Below are 20,470 nucleotides of genomic sequence, written 5' to 3'. Positions count from 1 at the left end.
CTTACATTGATCTGCTGTTGAATTTAATACCTTATAACCTCTTTTGAGGATTGTCCCTGAAAGTTAGAAAAGATTTTTGAAACGATGCATAGAGATAAACCTAGTAAACCCAGTATTATCGAGTGTAAGAAAGTACAATCATGAGATACAAAGAAGGGAAGTGGATGAATGAATGCAGGAATTACAGTTGATAGATTGTTTAGAAGGCGTCAAAGGAGAGATATTACTCGTACAAGGGTAATAGAATTTCCCACTTGTATTCCTCCAAATGTGTGATAATTCAATTATGAGGCCTGAAGCAGTCAAAGCCAAGAGTTGAAAGATTCAAATTATTTCTTTTACTAGGTTTTCCACCATATTATTGCCAATAGCATGTCCAGGCTTCTGGGAACCATTTCGGTAGCATGAAAAAAGAAGCAATACAACGGAATAGCACTCAAAAGTTATTTTTTAAACTTTCTTGAATGACAGAGTACCATTTACCAATCATGTTTTCTCAATTTATCAATACGAAGAGGCAACCTATGGTACTTCAAGGCCAGGTTCTTTTATTACAACTAAACATATCTACCATTCTATTGCCCTCACCTTCATCACTTCCCAAACAAACAGGCTGAGGAGTTTTTGCTAAAAATTTATTATATGTCCTAATAAATTTGCAAAGTTTTATAATAATAATTTTAGAATAGCAGCCCCTTTTCTTCCCATTTTTTTTTCTCTCTGTTGGCAACCTGTATCTAAACATCACAAAAATCTGATAAAAAATAATTAAATAAGATATATAAACTTATATATTACAAAATATAAAATTTTGTACAGCTCAACGTGTGAATGTAATGAATAAAATAGATATCTCGGATCCTTTAGCCAATTGAGTTGCTGCTCGACGTTAAGATAGAGGCACAAAGCTCAGTTATATAAGAGTATCCAGATTTTCATCGATATTTAGTGGGACATAATCAAATCTCATGTCTCCCAAAAAAAAAACAAAAAAATTGAGTTGCCATCCAGGCTTCTGCAATATGGATCTTGCATTTTAGGAATACAAATCATGAATAGGTCAGTGAACCAATTAATGGGGGAATAAATCTAGATGGATGTTTAATTTCAATCCCAGATGTCATCCCACCCAGTAATACGTCTCAATTAAAGGATTCAAAAGCACCTACTAACATATTTCAAGAACAGATAGCTTATAACATTAATCTAGTTGTTGATAATACATACAAGAATTACAAGTATGTGTTAAAAAATATATACCTTCCTAGACCTAAGAATTTAAATTACAGTTACATCTTCCCACAAATGTTATTGGGACCTCAATCATTGAGTTAATGAGAGCTTCCATAGCACTGCTAATCCGAATGCTGCTTTGAGTAGTATTCAGAACTCCAAAGATGAGATGTATTGACTCACCCAGAAGACTGCAAATCAAATGGATCTACAAACCGGGCTGACCTTCGTCTTCTTTTTCCCTCAGGAGTGCACCTAATGACCTTTCCTTTACCTGGCTTAACTGAGAACTTGCCATTCTGTTGCAATGATTTCAAGGGAGATGCGGCTTGCACGACAGAAGAGTTTACTTTGCTGCAACCTTTCTTTGAAGGGGACTTGACTCTCTTTCTTGCCAACTGACTCTTCATTACTTCTCTTTGATCCTGGCAAATTAGCCTGATATAAAATGGATTATTGGCTGTATGACATACCAACTCATTGCTCGCCGGGGCACTTTGGAGATCAATGTTTCCATTGTTCACCTGGAAAAGAGAAGAAAAATAAATAAACTTGATCTATAAGTCGCAAAGTATAATTTGTACTTAGGCATACTTTGTCGTTGCAATAATGCAACTTGTGCGAATTGAAAAACGAAAAAGAAATCAGGATAGAACCATGAAAGAAGTAAAGGGTTTATACCAGCTGGAGGAGAGCAGAAAATGTCCTTGCAACCTCATGGCTTTCTTGGCTCAATGCAACATTAGTAAAAGACATTATTCCCTCATCTTCTGCTTCTGAGGTAAGTTTATCCAGGATTCTTTCCCCATATAATTGAATATCAAAAGGTGGATGCATATCCTATGGAAACAGTCAAATTTATAAAAACATAAACTAGGCCGTCTACATTAAAATATTATGGCATATTATCCAGCATATATTTCGTTAGCCAAATTTTACAACTCACTTGCTCTTCCAGAGTATGTTCAATTCGCTGTTTCCATGTTGAAACCCGTGCAGCTAACTCTGTCTGCTTCTCAGTCTCAGCTATGCTGGCAAGAAGAGCATCCTACATGAAGAACTAGTTGTTCAGCAGACTACAAAAGGTAACATGGGCAAAACCTTATAGATAATGAGGTAACAAGCTAACGCATTGTAAACTACTGGTGGCTTAAGGTACAAATTAACAGTAGTTGTTAATAGAGATGATCTGGACCTATATTACAGAACTCATAGCATGAATATGTTACAATGCCACTGAAATCAAATATCATCCAGATCTGTTGTTTTAAATTAAGATAATCAAAAGGGTCTCATACCAAAGGAAAGTGGTTTAAATCTTGCCTTCAAAAATCCTAATTAACCATCAGAGTGATGATGAAAATGGACTCTTTGAACTTCTGCATGCCCACAGAATAGCAAATAAGTAATGTTTTTCTCACCCCTACAGCAGTTGATGTAGACCCACCAAAATTATCTCGAGTGGAATACTGAAAATCCTGATTTGAATCAACTAGGAAAATTTCAAGATATGATGGTGTAGACCCACAAAAACTCTTCCCCTACTAGTGTCTCCCTGATAGGATTGTTTGTGCCTTTGTGGAATTCAAGATGAAAAATTTTCAAATAGAAAGCCAGGTGAGAAAAGATTCTTCTGATTAATCTTGGAAGCAGGACTCCTTCACAGGAACACCAACGGATTCTGAGTTTATGTACTTGCCTATGAGTTGTGAACTCCTTCACTATGAAGTCTTCAATCACATGATCATCACCAGTTGATTCTAGACTTGCGGTAGAGCGCAAATATCTACCAAGGGTGGAAAATCCACAATTATTTCAGGAGTTTTAGGCTTTTGCAATTGTGAGTATAAAAGATTACATACTTAAGCTTAGCAGTCCATTTTAACTCTCTGCATATCCTTGGATGATTTGAAGGTGGTTGAGCACAAAGTTGGAGTGTATTTAATAACATATCGGAAGCTATTTATCAAACATTGCATCAAATTCTGATGTGAAATCTTGCTATATGTGCAATAGCCTCTGTCCAATCTCCTCATGATTTGGATTTTTTACGAAAAGACTATCGTTCGCTTTGGTAGAAGCTAGTTACACTAAGGTATTAGAAGCCCTGTTTACATTTGGAATTAGGATCAGATTATTCATAATTGAAGATAAGATGAAGAAGAGAATATATGTAATATATAATGAAAGAGATACAACAATTGTATAGGACAAACCTGGCTACAATACCAATTTACTGTAAAACTGCCTTGATGTCATCTTAAGCAAATAAAGTTTAGAAGAACGATTAAATTAATATCTGAAGTTGTGGAAGAGCCAGAAAGGATGTATATCAAGTCAAATACTAAATTCCCTTCATTATATCTGAAACAAAATTTGAGAATTGTATGTGAATTAAATGATAAACATTCTAGGGACATGCAATAACTAAGAGGACAATTTTTAAAGTCTACGATAAACACTTGATCCTAGGGATCAGAATAACAAATATTCAGCCTTAGCAATATTTAGGAGGCAATACAATCCAGAAAGTGGTTTCGGTGAGAGGTTTTCACGCATAAGTCTCATTAATTTGATTTAGCAATATGTAGATGCTGATCATGAACCTTCCTCCTCTTCACTTTAGGGCATCCAATACATGTAAACAAGAATTCCTTTGAGAATCAGGCTAAAGCAAAACAACAAATTGAGAGATAGAAGGTAGCAGTGGGAAGGAGAGGAGGGCAGCAGGGGCAGCACCAGATACAAGGATAAAAATAGAGCAATAACAGAAAGAAAGAGGAGGTTAAGAGGAACAAGACTACAGAAGACAGAAGCAGAGGGAAAGGGATGGTAATAGCCCCTGGTTGTGGAAGGAGAAGAAAGAAGATGAGTGTGGGAGGGGCTAATCTAACTATAGATAAAGCCAAAAAGGATAGGCAACACTGCCTATATCATTGTCTAACCGATTTCAACCAAAGCAACCTTAAAGACCTCTTTGACAATAGTGATGGCTTTAAGAAATTATAACTGGATTCATATTGATACCAAATGGCAGATACATAATCTATCAGTTACTAAACAGAAAACAGTTTAATGTTGTGTCCGAAATGGAACAATAACAGCTGAAATTATTGGAAACTAAGGCTTAATTTTATTCTTCAAGGTCAAAACTGGCAAGATTACAAGATTTGACCATGGCTTCAGACCACTACATGGCTTGAAGCCTGAAACAGATCCATATCGGCCAAATATTCATTTTTTCTAGAGATAAACTGAAATCAACCAAAACCGAAACATATATTGACAAGCACAAGTGCTTTACCAGATGTGAGCGACACAAGTCTTCAAGGCTTTCATGTGAATCTAAATTCTCCTGTGCAAACTCCTCGACCCCACCAAAAGTAAGACCATCTCGTTGCTGTGTAATGTAAGACAGAACACATATCATACGAAGCATAAGTTGGAGTAAAAACACAGAGCAGAAACTGAATCTTTAAGACTAACCTTTTCATGACATGCTGGGAAATCTGAATCCATGTTGCACATATCATTCACTAGATCATCTCCTGCATGAGCATAATCAGGAGAGCTATTTGCATCTATGTTGTCATCGTTGTCATCCTCAAAATAACCAAAGCTATCATAATTTTCTTGTTTTCCAGAAGTAAGTGACCTCCTAAGCTGCAGTAAGAAGTTGGCAGTATATAAGGAAGTCTTTAAAGCTAAAGTACAGACAACTAGTTCAACTAATTGGTACAAAATGAGAAAGCACCTTTTCATAGAGAGGTGGTGACTTGGAAGCATGTAGTTTTTCCTGCAAAGAAAGTTGTCTTTCGAGGGAAGCAAACTCGGGCATAATGACACCATCCAACTTCGCAATAGGAAACTGAGAAGCAAGAGTTTGCTGTCTGGTAGTATGAATAACCTTTCTTGTAGAAGCCTTAACTGTTCAAGTGAACACGAACAAGAGGACACTTCAATTTACAAGAGAAAAAGAAAATGGAGTTCTGGTGTTAATAAAATAAATCAATAGGTTTACCCTTTCTAAAAGGTTTTATTTTCAAGTTCCCAGGTTCATGGGGATTCAAAGGCTTCCATGGATCTTCATAATCATTGTCAGAACCATCCATAGCATTTGAGCATCCAAGATGTTGCTCCTCCTGCTGGCACATCCCATCATCAGAATAATCATGGTCAGCATGGGCTCCGGACCAATGACAATTGTTGTCAACTTCAAAGTTGAAATTGCTTTCTAGATTTTGACCCAAATTGATGCCTTTGTTCTTTCCAGCTGTGGATTTGCGAGCAGTCCCACCGGATCTTCCACTTGGAGAAGCTATGACACTGTGATGTGTTCTGGACCTCACTGAGCTGCCCCTGTTAAGTGAAACATGTTCTTTGCCAACAATATTTGCTTGCAAGAAATCATGAACAGCTCCCGCATCACAAGGGTCTAACAGAAGAAAATCACCATAAAAGTCACAGGTTGCTAACTGCAATGACAAAAAGGACCAAACTAGATTCAAGAGAGCATTGACCTTCAAAAGAAAAAAAATTGACGGCAGTCTAGTGTATAGAGATCAAGATACCATATATGACTCTAGTTCACCAGCATCACCACAGGTATCCAGACAATCTCCTTCAAGTACAAGTAAATTAGCAGGGGGCTTCCTAATTTGAAGTGACAAGTCGTCTTTATCAACTCCACCATCTAACCTATTCTTTGTATCCACTGCTAGTTTAGATATTATGTCAGTAAAAATAAACAGAGAGCTTGCTTCAACAATAAGCAACAAGAATAGAAAATTATCATCACCTGGAACATCATCTAACCCCAGAAACATTTCGTTATCTTCATCAGCAATTGGACTGGACTCATTTCCGGCAGGCTGAACTCCAGATTTTTCTTGTTGATCTTGCCTATAGAAAAATTACAAACATTTTATAAATGAGTATCAATTTTTTACCACAAACTACAAAACAGTGAAAACAGTATGGCTTCTCATAAAATAATTTGAAGGTTGCTGGCTGAAATAGTTTTAAAAACTTGAAAATAAAGTAGTGAGCGAAGAAGGTTTTAGAAGATAGACAAATATATTCAGAAAGAGGAACTATTTAAGTTACCGCTAATTGCATTTTACAAAATAGAAGAGCACCAAAGTTCCTCATTTAGTATCATACAAGTTAGATATGCAAATTAATAATCACAACCACATCTCTAAGGATCAAACAGTAAAGATAAAAAATGATTACTAATTCCACAGCCAGAATTGAGGGAAAGCCCAAATTTATGTAAGATACCTTGCATATCCAGATTGTGCTGATGCAGCAATGAAGAGTTAAAGAGAGAATCTACCTTTTATAATCCACAATATGGCTGAGTTTAGAATGATCCAAATCCTATTGATTTTATATTATAGTCGAGGCATGACCTCCTTAAACATTAGAACTAACTATATTTTGACCCCTTTAACTATCACTTTCAACCCCTCAAGAGAATTAGTGAACACATACATCACCTAAATTATCTAATTGTATCACTAAGTCCCCGCCCCCCCTCTTTTCACCAAACAATCTCATCAAGCTTCCATATCTTGATTTTTTTCCCGTTGAAACCCATATATTCTGTTCTCTTTTCCACAATATGTAACAAGTTCAATCAAAATATCTACTTTATCCCACCTTCCCTAATAATCTTTACTCAGAAGGAGGAAATAAATTCCATTATTCGATGGCATTAAGTAAGGCAACATAATTCAGCACTCAGACCTTTTCTGTGAAAGAAACTCCAAGGCATGCAAAACCAAGGAATACAAGTACTCCACTTTCCGGCTGTACACCTGGACCGAACCTTGGAGGAGCAATGCAGCTGCACCAACATCACCCAAAAGCAACAAAAGAAAGAAAGAATAAGGCACAAAAATTCAAGATACTCAAAAAAAAATTTCATAAAAATTATAAATCGAACCAAGACTCGAAATATAACCTTCCGCAAAGTTCACAGAGTGGAGAACATGGTCCTGGTCAGCGGAGATCTCCCCTGAGCAGATCTTGAGGAGGTACTCCTCAAGATTCTTGGCGAGATCGACCTCCCAATTGGACTGGAGGTCGCGGTTGGGCTGGAGGATGTGGAACAACTTGGCGGGGCCCTCTCCGGGGTCGTCGACTCCGGCGAACCCCTCTTGGTCGGTCATCTCAGACGACGCGACGGCGGACACAAAGAGAAGCCCATCCGACAGTGGTATCTCCGGAGAACTACCCCGAACCCCTAGATCCCAGAAGGGAGCTCGAAGGAGGGATTGTTGGAGGAGTTCTTGGGAAAGGATTGGTAATGGTTTCTCAGGACTCGAGTTGAAACCCTAGAGAGAGAGAGAGTGAGAGATTTGGTTTTGGATTTTCCCGCTCGAACGGATGGAAGATTGGAAGGGGCGGCGATGGCGTTGTACTTTTAAACCCCTCTTTCAGTTAGAACTAAAATAGGGGGAAATTTTCATTAACACCCAATATTATGTGAAATTATACAAAGTTAAATTAAATTTTTTAATTTTTTTTTAAAAAAAAAGTGAATTGATTAAAATAAAATTATATATTTAGAAAAATAAATCAAATATAAAAATAGAGTATGTTTTCTTTAAACGTAAAAAAAAATTCTTATATAAATAGAAAAAGCCCGTGGGCCCCACTAAACCGTGCTTAAAAATGAAATTTACTTATAATCCCTCCGACGCATTGATGTTATAGTGTTTAAGTAATATCTTGAATAAAAACCATCTGACGATTCTTTTTGGTAAGCACTTGAGCGATGAATTAACTTTTAATTCTTGTGTCATTGTGGCGATGGCGACGTAGACAACTGACTTCAACTCATTTAGTGCTCGATGATCAACCAAAAGTTAAATAAAATATTTTAAAAAGTGAATTGATTAAAAGAAAAGTATATCCTACTAGATTTAGAAAAATAAATCAAAATTTCTATTTAAAAAATAAAAAATAAGCAAGAGAAAGAAATACTGTAAACACGCTACGATATATTTTTCTAAACGTGAAAAAAAAAATCTTATATAAATAGAAAAAGCCCGTGGGCCCCCCAAAACGGTGTTTAGAAACGAAATTCACTTATAATCCCTTCGATCATATTGATATTATAATGTTTAATTAATATCTTAGATAAAAACCATCTGACAACTCTTTTTGGTAAGCACTTGAGCGATGAATTAACTTTTAATTCTTGTGTCATTGTGGCGATGACAGGTGTAGACAATTGGCTTCAACTCCTTTGGTGCTCAATGATCAACCATTGTTATAGCCTAATAATTAAACATATATAAATGACCCTCAACATAATTGACAGAGTATATAATATATATTTTCTGAGAGATTTTAAAGCACAAAGATGGTTTAATGATATATATCGAATATATGTAAATGATCTTATACTCTATTAGGGATCTTAGAGCATGTTGATGATTTACTTAGAAATTCACTTGAGTTAGAAATTCAACTTGTAGCAATGTTTAATGTGGCTTTTTTTTACTCAAATTGATTATGTTCTTTGATTTTCTTCGCATGTACCTACTCTTCCACAAATAATCCGACTTTATTATGCATTATTTCTAGATTGTACAATATATTTCGAAGTATTTTGTATTCACAAATATACTAACATCGTTAACCCTAATGGCATCACCTCTCCATCTCTCTATTAATAATATAAAAAAAGAACATGACTTGCCATAAGAATTAACAATTGAGGGGAGTTTGAGTCAATTTAATAATGTAGAAAGAGTCTAAAAGATATAATATAGGTGCCATAGTCAATTTACCAATTCCTAATTAAGAGGCCTTAATTTTTAACAAATGCAATGAAAAGTAGTACATATGAAGATTGTTAGCTTTTTCTTTCTTTAAATCGATAATAAGTCTGTAGACTAATCGTAGACTACCGAACAAAATAATTCGCCCGCGAAGGTTGTTAGTAATAGTCGAGCTAAGGTTGATAATTAAGATCTACCATATGGAACATCATGATTATCAATCATATTTATATGTAGATTTCTCAAGCATTACAATAGAATTAGTTAACTACTTACTTAATCAAACCAAAAGAAGTATACAAATTCCTACTAAAAGAGAACCTTTGAAGACCATTTTAATCAACAGTGTATTCATTAAACTATTCATGACTTCTCTTGGCCACAAGCTCATTGGCAATTAATGTTTAAATTGTGATTTTAAACATTAAACTTATTTAAAATGATAGGCAAAATTACAATTACTCTTCTGGTTTAACCGACACCGATATTTTTCGCTACACAGGGAAATTAAGTGCTTTAAGTTTGAAATACGGAGATGCAAATTAACATTGAGCCGAACAGCAAGGGTTAAATTATAATTTCCCCTAAAATAATTCATAAGAAAATGTGCTCTTAAAAGAGTACAAAATTTAAAAGCTTAAGCAAAAAAAAACAAAAATTAAGATCACTTTCAAAGTTCTTTCTCACCCCCATCTCTTTTAATTCTCCTCACCTACTGATCCAAGAGCCTCATAGCATTTCTCTTGCATCATTGTTAGCTCACCTTCAATTATATCAAGGTGAGTCTCTCTCATTTGGTAAGGCACATAGCTTAGAGTTGTGGTAAAATTGCTACCAAGGCATTTGCCCCTATTGGCCAATTAGGCTAAATTTTCACAACACTATACTTATTTTCCATCCAAATGTCTATGTCAGATGGAGCTGTTTGATCTGAAAATTAAACCATCTCATGTCATATCCTACTTGAAATTGATATGATGTTCTCTCTTAAAGCTTACAATTGGGGTTCACTGAAAGTGATTAGGTGAAATTTCTCTAACATGTGAACTGGATATAAGATCTGTCACCAGTGCACATTGCCATGGCAATATTGTTTGTTTGTTTGTTTGTTTGATGATATTAAATATATAATATATATTACCAGTATGTTATTTAATAGCTTAAGTTTTTAGAGACGTTAAAGTTGATTGAACGGAGCATTATATGGTATTGGACTCTATCAGATTCAATTTGTTCTAACTGCTAAGTACACCGTTGATACATGAATTGTTACGGACTAGATCTGGATCGATCCGAATGTAAGAAAATTATGAAAATTTAGGTGGTGGTAATCTCACAAGATAAGATTCTAATGACTTTTGTTTCACGTCAATTATATGTCTTGGATAAAAAGATATAATTAAAATAGTGGAGCAAGGTTTGAATGGAATATAATAGTAAATATCCGACGTAGCGGCGGTCAGCCAAGGGTGGTGGTGGATAGCCGTAGAGTGGAGTGGCTGCTGGAGGAAGGTGGTGGCTAGGGTTTAAAAGCTTTGAAGATTCTACGGCTATGATCTACTACTAGAAAGGTAAATACAATCTAATGACTACGATAAAACGATAAATACAGTAATAAGAAAATAACTGAACTCAATTAATTCTCGATGCTTAGATTATTAGATTCTTGGATTATTGGATGAATAACAAAAAAGCCCTGCCCCTCTATACATAAAGATGAGGTACAACGAATTATACTTGAACTTAGCCCTAAAAACTGATACAACTCGAATTAGAACTTTGCTTTAAAGACTTACATAATTTAATTGGATTTACCTTAAAGACTTATTTAACTTAGTTAGATTTGCTTCAAGGGCTGTCGTGATTTATTTGACTTATCTTAATGGCCCACACAACTAAACTAGACTCAACTAAACTTAATACATGTGGTCGGATCGTAATTTGAATCAACCGATGAACTAATGGTACTTCAATCTAATAAATTACTGCAAAAGTTTAAACGATTAAATAACGATAAATTTTATATTTTATAATCTAAGAAGAGAGGGAGAGGTGGGAGCCATGGTGCTTCTTTTTAAATGAAAGTTGAAATTGAGTTTATGTGTTTGAGAATCACATTATCATCTCACATACCTAGCAATGGTAACCATCAGACATCAAAGCAAAATACTAAAAGACTGGCAGCCATAAATATTCTCCAACAACTTGTTTTAAATTGAGAAATTGACAACACTCCTTGCCATTGGTGTGACTCAAAGAAAAGCATGCACAAACCAGAGGAAAAGTGACATCTCACCATGGCTATCATGCAACTCTTATGAGGAGAGAGAGAGAGAGAGGGGTACAAATCACCTAACCCTAATGGGGTGCTTGTGAAAGCCATTAAAAAAATAAAGAAATATTTGAATAAGCATCACTTAATTCCATCAAACAATCTTTTTATTTATTTATTTATTTATTTATTTATTTATCTTTAGGAGTATGGTCAACTGCTCCACCTTAGCCTTCATTCTATAAAAGTAAGGGCATGTGATGACTATTTATTTTTATGGTTTGACCAAACATTATTATTGTTATTTTGATGAGTCATAAAAGAATGCTTGACCCATCTAATCTAATGACAAAATTTATTACTATTATGCTATAGATTTCAAACTATTTATTAATTTACTATAGTTTTTATTCCTCCCGGAGAAGAAAATCGGTGATTTGCAGCAATATTTTTTTTAGTTTTCTATTTGTCAGAAATAGATCCCCAGTTATCAGATTAAAATTTCGGGTCTTTTTTTTACTTATTTAGCTATAATAAATTTTAGAAAAATTAATATGTCTTGAAAAATATCACGCATCATCTATGCAAAATATGTGGCGGGAATAATAAAAAGGGGATCAAGTGAAAAATAGGGGGTATGAATTGAAATAAATACATAATAATATAGGGTTTGAAATGAAAAATAATTCTACTTTCAAAAACGTAGTGGCAAGATCGAGGTTCCAGTAGAAGCCGGGGGTCATTTTGCTAACTTCCTCCTATAAGTCGTGGACTGGGAGAAGGGGAAAGAGAGCAGGAGGGAGTTGCCTTCTTTCCCTTTTCCACTTCCGTACCCCAGAAATCTAGGGTTTCAAAATTCTCCTCTCTGATCAGATCTGGAAGCCTCCCCGGTCCGAGATACTCGTATACAATCTTCGGCGTCGGCTCAGGTGAGTCTCATTCCGGTCTCTTCTGCTCTAGTACCATTTCCGCTACATTTGAGATCAGGTTGGACTCCTCTAGATTTGATTTGGTATAAAAAAAGAGAGTATTTTAGTGAGATTTAGAGATGGGGTTTTTTCGTTGCTGTTTGAATTGGTCTGGCAGCTGGATTTTGTGCTCTTTTATTGGTCAATTTGTTCATCTAATCTTTAGTAGGAGATTTATGCTTTTTGTGCTTTCTGTTTTTCTGATTTTGGGCTTGATGTGATCAAATTATTGCATCTGAGTAAAAAATGCGAGGCCATTCATGCTGGTAGTTGGTCAACAGGTTCTGTATATGACCGTGTGAGATTTAGATAGTTGAGATATGAGTTGATGGTTGCAGGATAATGAAAATTTTGGAAGGTTAAATTTGAATTATCAATTATACTACAAGCCAGTTGGGGATACATTTCAGAAAAATGTGAAAGTTTTGTTTTTTGACTCTCATTTTAGCACTTGTGAACATTTTGAGGCTATTGACGTGCTTAAGTCATCGGCATTAAAGGAAAGTAGGCAAATAGTCTGATACTTTTGATGTTAGATAGAATAATAGAACAGCAAGACATTTGTATAAAAGAACACTTCTCATTTTTTGGTCGATCCTGAATAGATCTACTTATACACTTTCTTCTGTCTGATTATAATTATTTCTTATTCTGGGCACAGATAGATCTCTACAAGATGGATGGTCTCTGGCAATTAGGGGATGAGTTCCGAGGGCAATCAAAGGTATCAGAGGACCATCAGTGGTCTCTTATCACTTCAAAACTGGCTGAGATCACAAGGTCAAAGGATGAAAGGATGAACAGTCTTGACTTGTATAGGAACCCTGTCCAAACAAAATCATGGGACAAGTTTGGTTATCAGGATGACGATAAGATTGGGAATTTGAGTCTTGGTCTAATGAATCTAGATCTCAAAATGAACGAGGCTCCAATGAAGAGTCATCTTTGCAACACAAACTACAATATGAATATGATGTACCAGAAAAACGTCAACAACAATATCAACAGTTTCAAGTTGAACAGCAGCATCAACAAGTATACTAATAATTCCAGTGGAAAAGAGGTTTACAGTAACAATGCCTGCAATAACAACAACAACAACAACAACAACAACAATGGTAACAATAATAACAATAGCAACAACAACAACAATACTGTTGTGGACAAACGTTTTAAGACATTACCATCAACTGAGATGCTTCCGAGGAATGAAGTTCTTGGTGGTTATATCTTTGTCTGCAACAATGATACGATGCTAGAAGATCTCAAGAGACAACTTTTTGGTATGTACATATTTCCAGTGTTTCTGTCTACATTATATATTTTAAATTTCCTATATGTTAAAACACAAAGGACATTTCAATTGCTAAATGCTAATCGTCTCCATCAATTTCTATACTTTAGCTTTCACTAAAATTAAAACAAAATATCCATTGTATGACAAGTCAATGTTTACCTGAATAACTGCAAAACTGGGATTGCTAAATCTCCAAGGCAGTGGAATACAGTACTCTGCATTCTGCACTTTGGATAGCTTAATGAGATAGCCTGATTTGAGATCTGTTTGCCTCCCCTTGACTTGTTATTATTTGGGGAAATTTTATAGTGAAGTTCTTACATAGTGTTACTGTTAGATATCTAGATATTGTGAATCTCGCTAGATGTTGTGTTTACAGATTATGTGAATTTGTAAGTTAGCGGCTCACGAGTAGTGCTGATGCTCATTCTAAAGTGTATAAGCTAGTTTATCTACAAGATTTCTTCTTTGAAGGTTTTAGTTAGTATCCTTTCTTGTAGTTGACTCCAGTAGTGTTCCATTTGTCCGATTTTCTGGATCTTGTTCTTTCTTAGGGTATCTTGGCATACTTCTTAGCTTCCAATTTGTTGCAGTGTCGCCATGAAATTTCATGATTTTTCATTTAATAGCTACTCCATAATATTGTGTCTTCCACTTATATTCTTCATTTGTAGGATTGCCTCCAAGGTATCGTGATTCTGTTCGGGCAATAACTCCAGGTTTACCACTTTTCCTGTACAACTATACCACTCATCAGCTCCATGGAATATTTGAGGTGTGTACACTTATCACAATTTCGGACTTTCAGTTTTATAGTAGGGCATTTGAATATACTTATGTAAGGAATTAGTTCTTGAAAACACATGTATACTTTTTAGGCTTTTGTATTGTTTTCTATAGGCAACTTGAATTATTTTTCTCTCTTTGGCATGTTACTCTTTTCTTCTTTGTCTTTTTTAAGATTTTTTTTCCAAATCACACTTTATATTTTACTTATTTTGTGATTTATACTCCGTCTTTAAGAATTTTGTAATCTGATCCTTCTTTTTACCCTATAATTCTCGTTTAACACCCTAATGTTATTTTAACTAACGTTGACCAAGTTACTAAAACACTCCTATCATTTTCTCTTATTTTTTATATTCCTCCATCTTCCTTATCTATCTCCATCGTCGTCGTCGTGTCTCCACCACCTTTTATCATCTTTCTCACCTACCTCCACCGTTGTCGCCGCCACTGCGACCACCACCTTTCATCATCTTCCCCCTCCTTTTCTTTTTCTTCTTCGCTTTTGGAAAGAGAAAAAGAGGATGAAGAAGACAGGGATAAATATGTATTTATAAATTATTTTATATATTATAACGGAATATTTCTTTTCTAGTGATGTCTAAGTTAATCTAGGGTGTTAAATGAAAATTATAGAAAAAAATTGAGGGGTCGGATTACAAAATCTTTAAATATGGAGTGAGAAACATAAAATAGGTATAATGTAGGGTATGATATTTAAAAATTCTTTCTTTTTAAATATTTATTGGTCTCCTTATTTATTTAATTATAATTTCTTCTGATTTTGGCTAATATATAACATTTCTCTGAGTTATCCATTTATAGCATCTTCAATGATTCTCTCACTTAGATGGTGAGGATGGTTATCCAGATTTTAGTGCTAGTATTGACATATTTATTGATTTGTATAGTTGTTGATGATGCATAAGTTTCTCGTATTTTCCTCTAGTTGTGCAGAGTGTAGATTTTGGGGGTATGTATTAGTTTCTTTCTTGAGTTTCAAGATAGATGCTGATGCTCAGATTTGAAACTGTTCTAGTGTTCTCTGTGTTTTATTGTTCTTTTGATCATTCCTATTATGGAATTTTAGTGCCTAATGCAATTTCTGTTATTACTTAAGACAAATTATTGCTTCACGCTACTGTGAACAAATGCCACAGTAAGCATTGTTTGTTTACTTGTACTTATTATGCTCCACTTGACCTTGTTATTTTCAAATCAGGCTGCTAGTTTTGGGGGATCCAACATTGATCCAACTGCCTGGGAAGATAAAAAGTGTAAAGGCGAGTCCAGATTTCCTGCACAGGTAGAAAGAAATGTTGAAAATTAAGTTATAGTTGTTTCTATTTCTGTATTGAGTTGCCTCATTTTCTCATTTTGCAACACATTAGGTGAGGATCCGCATTAGGAAGCTTTGCAAGCCTTTAGAAGAGGATGCTTTTAGGCCAGTTTTGCATCATTATGATGGTCCAAAATTTCGTCTTGAACTCTCTATAGCAGAGGTATACATGCTTTCCTTTTTTATAAACATCAATCGTTACTTGGTACCTTTTTTCGTATGCGGTGATTAAAATATCTTCCTCTCTGTTATTAGTAGCTCACCTCATCTTGAGAGTTGAGAATTATGTATCATTGTATTGTATGCGCCATGAATTACTTTCATATATCCATTCTTATTTCTAATATTCTCTCTCGTTCTATATGCCCAGACTTTGTCACTACTAGACCTGTGCGAGAAAGAAGGCATGTAAGCCACGCATGGAGACAATAAGTTCAAGGCTTCTGCGGATGTAGTAAATATCACATACAAGTTATGTGGGGGTGTTGGGTCCTGCTCTTTTTTGTTACATAATTCTGGATGAAGCGCAAGCTTGGAAGTTCTGTCATCTAGGTTACATTTCCAATAGGAGAAGACCTGGTACTTGGGGGCCAAAAAGAATGCTAGCCCACAAGACCATTTTCTGCCTAATACTTTGGAAATGCATGTATTATGTATTTATGTATTTTAGTAGGCATCAAGAGTTTTGCCAAAAAAGAACAAAAAAAAGAGGAGAGTTTGTAATATGTATGTCTTAATGTGCCCCTCAATGTGAAGGGGGGTGCTTTGAGGCCAGTGCATGTTATGTATGTTCATGTTTTTACTAGTCAACATGGTGTATCTGTCTTGCAATAGTAAGTTTGGTCTTTCAAGTGCTAAATATATCTTGCTTCAAATCTTGGATGTTGTGCTTCCTATCCTCCTCAACAAGTGGCTTATCAGCTTCTTCATCTTGATATGGGGAACAGTCTGAACTATAAAATTCTATTTAACAGTGGAATGTAATGTTTGATAATGGTTATAAGTCCATCCTTGCATTTTCCATTTATTTTAAGTGTTTCACATAATTACTTTATATATATATATATATCATTGTTTTAATTAATTGAATAATAGCAAAATTAATTCTTATTCAATTAAAAAACTCATTTAAAAGGATACTTATTTTAAAAACTTACTAAAAGAAAAACTTCAAAAGCTCAAACTACTCATCCACTTCCTATATTGAAGGGTAGAGATTGGAAAGCCAACATATTGTCAACATGATCACCACCAACACTCTAACCCTAATCCATCACACATGATCAATTCATCCACCAAGAAACGCACCAATTAACTCCCCCAGACTAATATTCAAGCAGCACGAGCAACAGGGTTGTGGGCCTGGGCGGCTTCTTGGGTGTCAATTCTAAGCCTCCCCATAGCAACCATCCTTGGGACTGTGACTGTGAGCACCCCGTTATCGTACCCCGCGGAGATCCTATCAACGTCCACCATCCGTGGCAGCCGGAATTTCCTATTGAACTGCCGTCGCCGGTCCCCCTCTGCCTCGGTCGCCCTCTCATTCACGTCGACTGACTCCGTTCGGATCACGAGGTAAAGCGAGTCCTCCACCTCCACCCTAATCTCCTCCTTCCTTATGCCTGCATCGTAGTTATCTAAGTTTTAATAAAAATTTTTAATATAATTACCTATAAAAGTTTTAAAATATCATAATTATCACCAAAATCATTTGCTTATAATTAAAACAGAATTTAGATAAAAAAACCATTTCACTCTTACATAAATTATTAAAAAATAGTTTAAAAGCTATCAAATATTTATTTTATCTCAGATGGACAAACATTTATACTCATCTGAATTGTGGTTATTAACTTTAATAATAATAATTTGATGTGATTGAAATAAATGTCCTCAGAAGTAGTATCAACAAAAGGAAAAGTAGAATCTAAGCCATAGATAAAAGAAAAATAAATAGTCTAAATTAAAATAATATAAGTAGAGACATTCGAATATATAATCGTTGTAAAGAGAATATATATTGAAATATTACGCTAAGTATTTGATCTATAAAAGAGAGAGAGAGAGAGAGAGAGAGAGAGAGAGAGAGAGAGTTATCATAATTTGATCATTATATTATCCCTCTGGATAAGAAGTGGTTGAATAAGAAATCCCTGATAACTCTAACACAAAGCTCCGATAAGAAACTTTATGCAAGAATAAACCTCATTATATTATCCCTCTGGAGAAAAAAGTGGTTGAATTAAAGAAATCCCTGATAACTCTTAACACAAAGCTCCGATAAGAAACTTTATGCAAGAATAAACCCCCCTTATTACAATTCTTAGTACATAAACCACCATGGAAACGCTGAGCTTTTAGCTTACCAGGGAGGTCGGCTGTGTAGAGATGGGAAGTGGGTGTCTCACTCCAGTGCACATAGTTGGGTGGAATTGAATAATAATGGAAGGAGAGAAAGAATGGCCATGGACTGGATTCAATTGGGTATATCTCCATTAATTTGGATAAGAGAAGAGAGAAGAGAGAAGAGATGGAAGAGGAGAGTCTTATTTGAGTTGTCTTCTATTATAAGGAAAATTTGCACAAAAGCCCCTGCATTATGGGTTTTTTTCATAGCTCAAGCAATCAAAAATATTCAAAAAAGCCTTTTTTGAATATAAGGTAGGCCTCGAATAAAAAAACCCATAATGTAGGGGCTTTTTTGCAAATTTCCCTCTATTATAATATCTTGGGACAGTGCCTTGGAATTTGGAAAGAAGAGGTGTTATGATAATATATAAATATATATCATGATAAAAAGAAGGATAATTTTCTTGAATTTTTTTTTCCAGGAAAATAATATAATATACCATGAACTCTAATTAAAAATTTTTAAAAAAATCCTCTAATTTTCGAGATGCTAATTGTGGCCCATGACGAGATAAAGATTCTAGAATTTTTTATTACTTATATTTAGATTTTTAGATAGAGAGAGAGAGAGAGAGAGAGAGAGAGAGAGAGAGAGAGAGTGAGGAGAGAGAGAGGATCTTTGGGTAGACACGTAGGCTTGGTCGGAAGATATTTTCTCACAAGTCGGATCTGCTGTTGTGTCGGTAACAGGAAGCAGACTTGCCCAAGCTGATGTGGCTAAGGTGCTTCTATTTGATCAATAATAAATAAGGGTGATAATAATCTTGCCTTTTGATCACACACACACACACACACACAAAAGGGGTATTTCTACATAATTGGCACTGAAAACTTTCAAAATAATATAATTGAAGCTCAAATCGATGTGCTCTAATTAAGTCTAAGTATTTAACTAATCACGATTAAAATCGAACTTAGAATATTTAAATTTTTTTTTACTTTGTATAAATTGTTTAAATAGTTTAAAAACTATTTGGTATTTCCCCCAATATTTTAGTATAAGATAAACTATTTCTTTTATGCAAGACAAAGATCGTGGATAAATAGGGTATTCTAGTTATTTATATGTATTTGTTAACTTTAATAATAAATGTTTTATTGAAACTAACGATAATGATAATTCTGAAAGAGTCAAATGATTTAGTGACAATTATAATATTTTTAAGAATATAATGACGACTATGATGTTCAACTATCGTCTTTTGAAAGTTTTTCGATGGCACTTTCTTCTATCCTACAATGTTTTTCTCGAACCTAATAGAGTTTCATGCTCATAGCTTGATACTCGGTAGTTAAGAAGATATTCGGGGTAATAAGAACCTAACAAAGTTCAAAGCGTGAATCTAAGTATAAGAGGCATGGTTCGAGCTAAAGATATAATATACATTGTTAGTTTATTACCTAATCAGTTTAAGTTTCTTACTCTACTGGTATTATTTTCTTTAGAAGCATGATTTGAAGTTTTGTCTAGTCTCTGTCTACCTAATTCAGAATTTCAAACCCTATTCACTTCAAGATTACTTCAGTTACAGGTTATCATCATCTCTAATTCAAGTTTCTAGGGGACTCATTGGACTTAGTAATGGCTTTTAGCCATAGTCCAATTCTATCCTTGATCATTTCAACTTCCTAGATAAAGCTTATGTGCCAAAGTTTCATTCAGAGAATGAAGAGATTTATCCACTGTTACTGTTAAAGAGTATCATTTATGGAACAGAAATGTAGACATTATCTGCCCCTGTGTACTACTGCTAAAAGCCCCATCAGAAAAGTAAATCAAATGTTAAATACTGCTGCTATCTGGAACTCAATATAATCTCAGCCTTATACTCATCTGAAGTCAAAAAGTTGAGTAAAATCTAAATTTTTTTGAATCAACATCTCTAAAGTTTTTTGAACCTTGCAATCCTAATGGCTCATACCTTTTGCGGATCACCGGTGTGGAGTTTTCTGATGTTCATCCAGTGCTGATGCTGCATTCTTAATCTCGATTAATTTCTCAAATAACAATAAGGTTCTAGGAGTTTTCGCTGGTTACAGCAATTGCAAAATAAAATGTCTCTTGGAAATTAAAAGTGCCTTCTATACTAGCTATATTTCCTCACTCTCCACTCTAATTCTCACTTCATTATGAAGTTCTTGAAGGCCTTACATTGTAGGGCATAGATGTCCCAGATTTTGCGCAAGCTCAATTTTGTCAACGGGATTGACAACTTGATGCAAGCTTGAATGAGCCATGATAAATCTGGTCTTGTCTAATGCAAGTCATCTGAATAAGCTAAACTGAGGCCAACTAACAGATAATCCACTACCAAGAGCTAACAACAGACTTTATGGGAGAAAAGAATCCTTCACTTAATTTCTCAATCA

At 34.9% G+C, this 20,470-nt stretch overlaps 3 protein-coding genes across 4 annotated transcripts; 1 reads left to right on the top strand and 2 right to left on the bottom strand.

Annotated features, from left to right (window-relative positions):
* Positions 1-1,149: 1,149 nt before the first annotated feature.
* On the bottom strand, positions 1,150-7,567 carry LOC140759166 (condensin-2 complex subunit H2). Its single transcript, XM_073095652.1, has 11 exons — positions 7,202-7,567; positions 6,985-7,084; positions 6,032-6,135; positions 5,805-5,947; positions 5,255-5,708; positions 4,988-5,160; positions 4,720-4,896; positions 4,538-4,633; positions 2,180-2,281; positions 1,915-2,073; positions 1,150-1,757 (listed from the first exon to the last, which is right to left on the bottom strand). Exons 1-11 carry the CDS (start codon positions 7,407-7,409, stop codon positions 1,413-1,415), a joined length of 2,061 nt encoding a protein of 686 aa, XP_072951753.1. The 5' UTR covers positions 7,410-7,567; the 3' UTR covers positions 1,150-1,412.
* A 4,525-nt stretch (positions 7,568-12,092) lies between these two features.
* On the top strand, positions 12,093-16,569 carry LOC140759405 (uncharacterized). 2 transcript variants are annotated; one of them, XM_073095960.1, is made up of 6 exons: positions 12,093-12,230; positions 12,935-13,552; positions 14,241-14,341; positions 15,575-15,658; positions 15,744-15,854; positions 16,062-16,569. In XM_073095960.1, exons 2-6 carry the CDS (start codon positions 12,946-12,948, stop codon positions 16,101-16,103), a joined length of 945 nt encoding a protein of 314 aa, XP_072952061.1. In that variant the 5' UTR covers positions 12,093-12,230; positions 12,935-12,945; the 3' UTR covers positions 16,104-16,569. The 2 variants fall into 2 exon arrangements, with proteins under 2 accessions (XP_072952061.1, XP_072952060.1); XM_073095959.1 differs by having other exon boundaries at positions 12,931-13,552.
* A 454-nt stretch (positions 16,570-17,023) lies between these two features.
* LOC140759204 (15.4 kDa class V heat shock protein) lies at positions 17,024-18,187 on the bottom strand. Its single transcript, XM_073095700.1, has 2 exons — positions 18,058-18,187; positions 17,024-17,313 (listed from the first exon to the last, which is right to left on the bottom strand). Exons 1-2 carry the CDS (start codon positions 18,185-18,187, stop codon positions 17,024-17,026), a joined length of 420 nt encoding a protein of 139 aa, XP_072951801.1.
* Positions 18,188-20,470: the final 2,283 nt, after the last annotated feature.

Source organism: Typha angustifolia, chromosome 4, assembly GCF_048772165.1.
Source record: "Typha angustifolia cultivar Huaian chromosome 4, ASM4877216v1, whole genome shotgun sequence".
NCBI classification, from domain to species: Eukaryota; Viridiplantae; Streptophyta; class Magnoliopsida; order Poales; family Typhaceae; genus Typha; species Typha angustifolia.
This window is presented reverse-complemented; position numbering and strand designations above follow the sequence as displayed.